The sequence below is a fragment of the Carex rostrata genome, chromosome 26, assembly GCF_964058835.1.
Source record: "Carex rostrata chromosome 26, lpCarRost1.2, whole genome shotgun sequence".
Lineage (NCBI taxonomy): Eukaryota > Viridiplantae > Streptophyta > Magnoliopsida > Poales > Cyperaceae > Carex > Carex rostrata.
This window is the reverse complement of record NC_135943.1, coordinates 6,911,551-6,919,493: the sequence shown is the minus strand read 5'-3', so window position 1 is coordinate 6,919,493 and position 7,943 is coordinate 6,911,551. Positions and strand designations below refer to the sequence as shown.

At 37.4% G+C, this 7,943-nt stretch overlaps 1 protein-coding gene across 1 annotated transcript; it reads left to right on the top strand.

Annotated features, from left to right (window-relative positions):
* The first annotated feature begins 208 nt into the window (after nt 1-208).
* On the top strand, nt 209-7,712 carry LOC144544239 (putative phospholipid-transporting ATPase 9). The gene is made up of 14 exons (XM_078292677.1): nt 209-1,266; nt 2,211-2,582; nt 2,917-3,908; nt 4,121-4,234; nt 4,456-4,732; nt 4,818-4,906; nt 4,997-5,105; nt 5,227-5,430; nt 5,536-5,661; nt 5,792-5,890; nt 6,031-6,222; nt 6,463-6,749; nt 7,001-7,301; nt 7,447-7,712. Exons 1-14 carry the CDS (start codon nt 865-867, stop codon nt 7,486-7,488), a joined length of 3,606 nt encoding a protein of 1,201 aa, XP_078148803.1. The 5' UTR covers nt 209-864; the 3' UTR covers nt 7,489-7,712.
* Nucleotides 7,713-7,943: the final 231 nt, after the last annotated feature.

The following is a 7,943-nucleotide window of genomic DNA, read 5'->3' as shown; positions in this document are numbered from 1 at the left end:
TTTTGTGAAAACAGGAGAGGATATCAAATTATTATGCCTTAACAACCTGGCGAAAGTTTGAGCGCTCCTATGGGAGCCCCATGAAGTACCCAAAGCAACGCATATCTGATAATAATTTCACACACTGTAAAACTCCTAAAAAGGAGAAAAACAATAACAGGAACAGAAATTACATTATAATAATTGCCCGACTGTTTTTATCTCCTCCATTCTCCAATGCACCGTTCTCTCTAGCTTCTCTCTCTCCCTCTAGAGGAGAAGAAAAACAATAAAGAAAGAGAGAGAGAGAGAGAGGTTTAAAACTTTTGTTAAAGAAAACCAAGAAATTGTTTTTAAGCTTCGGGTACGCACAGCAATGGCGTCAAAGCTATGACTAAGTAACCGTACATCCTATTCCCCATAGAAACATCTCTTTGAACTTCTAGAAGACTTTTGGGTTTTCTTCTGTTCTTCTCTCTCGCCTAGCCCAAGCTTCGGCAATGTTGGTGTGTATGCGTAAATTTATCTCATTACTTCACCGCTCGGCTTGATTTATTAAGTGAAGGGAAGAAAGACTATTGGAGCTTGTTTTCAACGGGAGAACTATTCAAATCCCCATTTCTCTAAGAGGAGAGGAGCTTTGTTAATTTATTGACTTGATTTCTTCGATTAGAAAAGGTCAAAGTTCGTTGGGTCTTCTTCCTAATTCAGTCCTTTTTGGCTTCTTAATTTGCGCAAAGATAGTTTTTCATATCAATTTTCTTGGCTGTTTTTGTTCGAAGCCCTCAATCAATGCGTTCGGGACCTTGTTCAGAGATCCTTTTTTTTGCATTCCATCCGTGTATCTAGCCTAAATCATAACTCTTAGCTGAGATAGAACCGACCATGGCACCTAATGGGAGAAGAAGAAAGAGAGCTGGACTTAGCAAATTGTACAGTTTTGCAACATGTGGGAAGAAAGGATTTGGGGAAGAACACTCTAGAATCGGTACACCAGGTTTCTCACGGATTGTGTATGTAAACGACCCAAATAGTGCTGAGGCTCAATCGCTAAACCACACATTGAATTACATCTCCACAACCAAGTATACTTTGCTCACCTTCTTACCCAAATCCCTATTCGAGCAGTTTAGACGGGTTGCCAATTTCTATTTTCTCTTATCGGGTTGCTTGGCATTCACTCCTTTGGCCCCTTATACAGCCGTCAGTGCCATTTTACCCTTACTAGTGGTCATTGGTGCAACCATGGCAAAGGAAGGGATAGAAGATTGGAGAAGGAAGTCACAGGTACTTTTCTTGCTAAAATGTTTTCTTTATTCCTTGCTTAACTAGAAGTGGAAAAGAAGGGATCTTGGGATCTTTTTTTTTTTTTACCTAATTTGAATTGTATTTCTGTCTGACCTTGGTCATATATTTTAAATTATTTAAATGAAAAATACTTCAGCTATGTGATGATATACAAGTGTTACCCTTTTTTTTTTTTTCCCCTATCGTTTCTTAGTTGTATTGCTGACTTGCTGTTTGAGCTGGAAGCTATAGTTTTTAAGGTTAAAAGTAATGAAATTAGAAAAAAAAAAAATTCTCAACATTTGTCATACTATATCAGTAATTGAAATCTGTGGTGTTTAATACAGAAATGATTTAGTTAGAGCGGCAGAACTTAATAGTTGAAAATTTAATCAAAGCAAGTAAAATGAAGATAGAAGCTGCTATGGCGGTATATATCTGCACAGTACATCATGAAGATTTCAATAACATAATAAATTAATTATTAGAATAGAAGCCCACTGGAAAATAAGAAGGCTTGTTACATATGTAGACTTGTATCGTGATCATCGTCATTCGTTACTTGGTTAATATTTATAAGGTTAACTAAATGTTGGCTATATTGAGGGGCATATAATTTTCTTTAATAAATATGAGAATATTGGGAAAATATACCTGTCTATTTCATTATTTCATATAGGTTATACAAGGGGTTATGCCAGTATTCATACCAGGCCCAACCCAGAATGTGTCATAACCCCACACTAGTCCTCTGTATGTATTTTTGTAGTTACCATTTTTACCCTCTGAATTAGGACAATTACATGAACATGGTTGCATAACCTGGTTCACTCCAGTACCAGTCTATTCGATATCAAATCCACCATAGTAGTACCTCACTATTGCCACATGAACCAGTTCACTACCAAATGATTCTACATATGCCATTATTTTCTATGAAATAGGATCATGAAGTGAACAGCCGGAAGGTATCGGTGCATGTCGGCAACGGCAAATTTGAAACCACTTCATGGGACCAACTCCGAGTAGGTGATATAGTGAAGGTACAAAAAGACGAATTCTTCCCAGCCGATCTCATTCTTCTCTCTTCAAGTTATGATGATGGCATCTGTTATGTTGAGACGATGAACCTTGATGGCGAAACCAACCTCAAACTCAAGCAAGGCCTTGATGTCACCTTTGATTCTCTACATGATGATGCTGCTTTTGCGGATTTCAAGGCAATGGTGAAGTGCGAGGACCCTAACCCTCATTTGTACTCCTTTGTTGGTAACATTGAGATTGATGAGCAAACCTACCCTCTCTCTCCTCAACAGGTAATAAGAAATTACATTTTTGATCTTCACATGTTTTGTTACCTCTAGAGACTGAAATTGTACCAGTAATTTCACTTTAGCTCAAAGTTTGGTGAAGTATGTGTACAACTGTAAGGGCCAATGGAAGAATAATAAGCCCATTGAGGATTGAAACTCAATTCTTTGGAGACTTGAAAGGCGGAAGTTTACTAGTTGGCCTCACTCATTTTGTTGAAACAATAAAATTATAATTCTCATCTTATGAACTAGGATTCTTTGTTTTCCTTTATTTTGGTCCAGACTGATAAATAAATGTTACTCAAGGAATATTTTATAATATTCTAATTTTTGGCAGATACTATTGAGAGACTCAAAATTACGAAACACGGAGTATGTTTATGGTGCTGTAATTTTCACGGGTCATGATTCAAAAGCAATGCAAAACTCCACAGACCCACCTTCCAAGCGGAGTAAAATCGAGAGGAGAATGGACAGGATTATTTATTTACTGCTGTGCTCTCTTGTTACAATTGCATTCATTGGGTCGATTTTTTTTGGTATATGGACGAAACAGGATATAAGGGATGATGGTACAATAAAGAGGTGGTACCTTCGGCCTGATGACTCAACAGTCTATTTTGATCCAAACCGCGCTGCACTTGCTGCCGTTTGTCATTTTTTGACAGCCATGATGCTTTATAGTTACTTCATACCTATCTCTCTTTATATTTCGATTGAGATTGTTAAGCTATTGCAAGCACTTTTTATCAACAATGACATACAGATGTACCATGAGGAATCTGATACACCTGCTCGGGCCCGCACTTCCAATCTTAATGAGGAATTAGGTCAAGTGGATACTATATTATCTGACAAGACAGGTACACTGACATGTAACTCAATGGAGTTCATTAAATGCTCGATAGGTGGCACGGCTTATGGTAATGGGGTGACTGAGGTAGAAAAGGCCATGGCAAGGAGAAAAGGGGTTAATTTATCGAATGAAGATACCAACGAATTTGAAAATAATAATCAGAACAATCTCGGCCCTAATAGACCAAAGATTAAGGGTTATAATTTTGATGATCCACGAATAGTGAATGGGAATTGGACGAAGGAGAAAAACAGAGATGTGATTGAAAAATTCTTTCGACTCTTGGCCATATGTCATACATGCATACCTGAGATGGATGAGGAAACTGGTCAGGTTACTTATGAAGCAGAGTCACCTGATGAGGCGGCCTTTGTTATTGCAGCCCGGGAATTAGGGTTTGAGTTTTTTAAGAGAACTCAGACTAGTGTATCCATTCATGAACGCGACCACAAAACCAGTGATTTTACCACAAGGTAATATTGTTTTCTTTCTAAGGAGATTTTTCTGCTATATACAAGTTGGCTGAGGCTGATATGTCAATTATCCTTATTTTTAAATATAGGTGTTTCTGCTAAGCATCTTCATCTTTCTCTTCAAATGAACTTAATCGCAGTTTACTTTCCCCAGACTGCCAAAGGACAGCAACTTATAAACATCTGATGATCTTTTATTCTGATTTTTGTAGAACATACAAGTTGTTGAATGTATTGGAGTTTAGTAGTGCGCGGAAGAGGATGTCTGTCATTGTTAAAGATGAGAAAGATGACCGAATAGTTCTTCTATGCAAAGGCGCCGATAGGTTAGTAAGCTCATGCTAAAAGTTGCAGATAAAACTTTTTGTTTAAATTCCTCAGTTAGCTAGAATTCGTCTTTCAACTTTAATGAAGAGAAAACAAAAGGAGTTATGGTCTGTATGGGCATTCATAAATAATTAAAAGGAAGTGCTCCCATGAACACTTTAATGCTTTTTCAGTAGTAAAATGCATTTCCCTAATATCTCAATATGCTTCTCATGAACAGTGTAATGTTTGAGAGAATGTCCAAAATGGCAAAAGATTACGCGGAAGTGACTAAAGAGCATATAAACCGGTATGCAGATGCTGGTTTGAGAACCCTTGTTTTGGCATACCGTGAATTGGAACAAAGCGAATATGAAGAATTTAACAAGAAATTCATCGCCGCAAAAAATTCAGTTGGTCCAGATAGAGACGATAAGATAGAGGAGGCTGCCGATTCTATTGAGAGAGACCTGATCCTTCTTGGTGCAACAGCTGTGGAAGATAAATTGCAAAATGGGGTGTGTTTAGTTTTAAGTTCCATTTATTATGAATCCACATGATGTTTGAATTGTTATTAACATTTTTCTTTTAATTCTCATTTAGGTACCTGAATGCATTGACAAGCTAGCGCAAGCCGGGATCAAGATATGGGTGCTGACAGGAGACAAAATGGAGACTGCAATCAATATTGGGTATGTTCAACAAGAATATGGAAAGTAGTAACTTGATTTTCTTCTATTTTGTTAAGCACTTAACAAAACTTTTACATTATTGTTTCATAGGTTTGCCTGTAGTCTTTTAAGACAAGGTATGACCCAAATAATAATCACACTAGATACAGCAGATATTGTTGCACTGGAGAAAAATGGAGACAAAAGTGCCATTGCTAAGGTATTCTTCTCTTTCCTCCACATTTTTATTATTGCTCTATCATCTTGTTTGTGCATTTCTACCACAAGGTGTAAAGCTCTTTTGTGCTTATTTTGTGTTCTTTACTTTGTGGGACTTTTAGGCATCAAAGGAGAGCGTGACCAACCAAATAGAAGAGGGAATAAGGCAGATAGAAGCGTCAGTCTCCATGTCATATGCACTAATCATCGATGGAAAATCTCTTTCTTACGCATTGGAGGATGATGTCAAAAACAAGTTCTTGGATCTTGCCATTCTATGCAGTTCTGTTATATGTTGCCGTTCTTCCCCAAAACAAAAGGCCCTTGTAAACTCCCACTTTGCATTGCTTCTCTTGTTCTGTTGTTTTGATAGAAAAATTTCATTTTATATTTTTATATTACCTTTTAACTTTAATTTTCCATTGAAATAGGTGACTAGGCTAGTGAAACAAGGAACAGGGAAGGTGACATTGGGTATTGGAGACGGTGCAAATGATGTGGGAATGCTTCAGGAAGCTGATATCGGTGTTGGCATTAGCGGTGCAGAAGGAATGCAAGTGCGTACTCTTTCAATTACATAACCTTGTATAAGTTGGTACTTGCAGGCTATACAAGCGAATTTCTTTATTAAAGGATGGATAAAGAAGAATTTCTCTATTAACTTCTGATTCTTTTCAACTCTGTTAGGCAGTTATGGCTAGTGACATAGCAATTGCACAATTTCGGTTTCTAGAAAGGCTGCTCCTTGTGCACGGTCATTGGTGCTACCGTAGAATTTCATCCATGGTAAATGATTTTATCTATTAAATACAGTGAGGTTTACTCTTGGCGGATCCTTTAGTTCCAATTCGAAGACTTTGTTTACCAAGTTCCTATGTGCTTTACCTTTTTTTTTTTTTTTTCTTTTTTGCTTTTTCTTTTTGTAGGTCTGTTATTTCTTCTACAAGAACATCACATTTGGCGTGACAGTCTTTTTGTACGAAGCACATGCTTCTTTCTCGGGTCAACCTGCATATAATGATTGGTTCTTGTCGTTGTATAACGTCTTTTTCACGTCTCTCCCAGTTCTTGCTCTTGGTGTGTTTGATCAAGATGTTTCTGCCCGTTTCTGTCTGAAGGTAAAAGCTGAAACTCTTTTTATATAAATTACCCAAAAAAAATTGTTGGTAAATAACTAAATATAATAAACAGTTCAAATTTAAAGTCTTAACAAATGACTAGAAAAAAAGAAAAGAATTATAGGAGCACTGTCCACCCACATTAGTTGGTCTGCTGCATTTTGTTCGTTCTTTCCAAATGTTTCTAGTCACGGGGAAAATGAAGTAAAAACTGACAAATAGTGGTCTTTATTGCTGCAGTTCCCCCAGTTGTACCAAGAGGGGGTGAAGAATGTGCTGTTCAGCTGGTTCAGAATCATTGGCTCGATGCTGCATGGTGTTGTCAGTGCATGCATCATCTTCTACCTCTGTACAAATGTGATGAAACATCAGGCATTCAGGTCAGATGGGCAAACCGCACCACTCGATGTCGTGGGGACCACCATGTATAGCTGTGTCGTCTGGGTCGTCAACTGTCAGATGGCGCTCTCGGTTTACTATTTGACCCTCATCCATCACATCTTCATCTGGGGCGGAATTTCGTTTTGGTACATTTTGCTTAAATCTTTCTATGTTTATGTCTGTGTGTTTCTCTGAGTTTCTGGGATTTACATTTTGTTTGTCCTTTTATGGCCAACTCACTTATGAAATGCGACATAAAGTTCTACACATAAAACAGGTGTACCTTGTATACCTGTTTTAGGTAGATTTAAAATGTAATATCATATCATATCATACACTCTGGTAACACTGGTTTCTCAATTCCTTTTTTCTTTTTTCCTTGTTTATTGAACTACAGGTATCTATTTTTGCTGGCATATGGGGCCATCTCGCCTAGTCTGTACTCCAAAAACCCATACAAAATCTTAACTGAGCGTGTGGGCCCTGCACCATCATTCTGGCTGGTAACGTTGTTTGTATCAGTAACGACATTGATACCTTTCATAGTATACTCGTCAGTGCAGTTCAGGTTCTTCCCTATGTACCACAACCTGATCCAGTGGCGGCGCCACCAGGGCAGTACCGAAGACCTTGAATTGATGCGTCAGAGATCGGTTCGAATGACAACTATTGGTGTCTCAGCTCGTCTTGAAGCGCAGGTGTGAAAGTTGTTTATGTATATACCATTTAATATATTCCTTTTGGGTGTAAAAGTTGTTTAATTTTTTTTTAATTTATTCCTTTGTGTGAAAGTTGTTTAATTTTTTTTTCTTGTTTTTCTTTCCGTTTTCTTCCAACGTGCAGCTAAGTATTCGATCAGAAGACTCCCAAAGATCACCAATTTGAATCAAGTTGCAAGTTAAAAAGAATTGTTTTTAATCTTGCAATAAAATGAGGTTCTCACTGAAGAGTTGCTTGTATATGGTTTTATATGTCAGTAAACAGGTGTACAGAGGTGTACCATTTTTTGATGCTTAGGTTTCTAATTAGTATTATTTTTTAATTATTTCAACTCACTCCCCCCAATTAGATGTGCATATTATGTTTGATTTATACCAACTTTCTTTTACTGCTTGTTACAAATTTTTAACATCCATACTTGTAACAGTAATTATTTGACATACGGTTTGGTTTTATTGTACTTGGATACTGCGCCTCCTCTTTCTCCCTCTCTCCTTCTCATTGGTATACACTATGCATGCACCATTCCTTAAAAATTGTAATCTATGCTACATTTCCCTTAATGTCAGCGACTGTATTAGATAACACCAATATTTCTGAAGGGCAGATAAGACAACAAA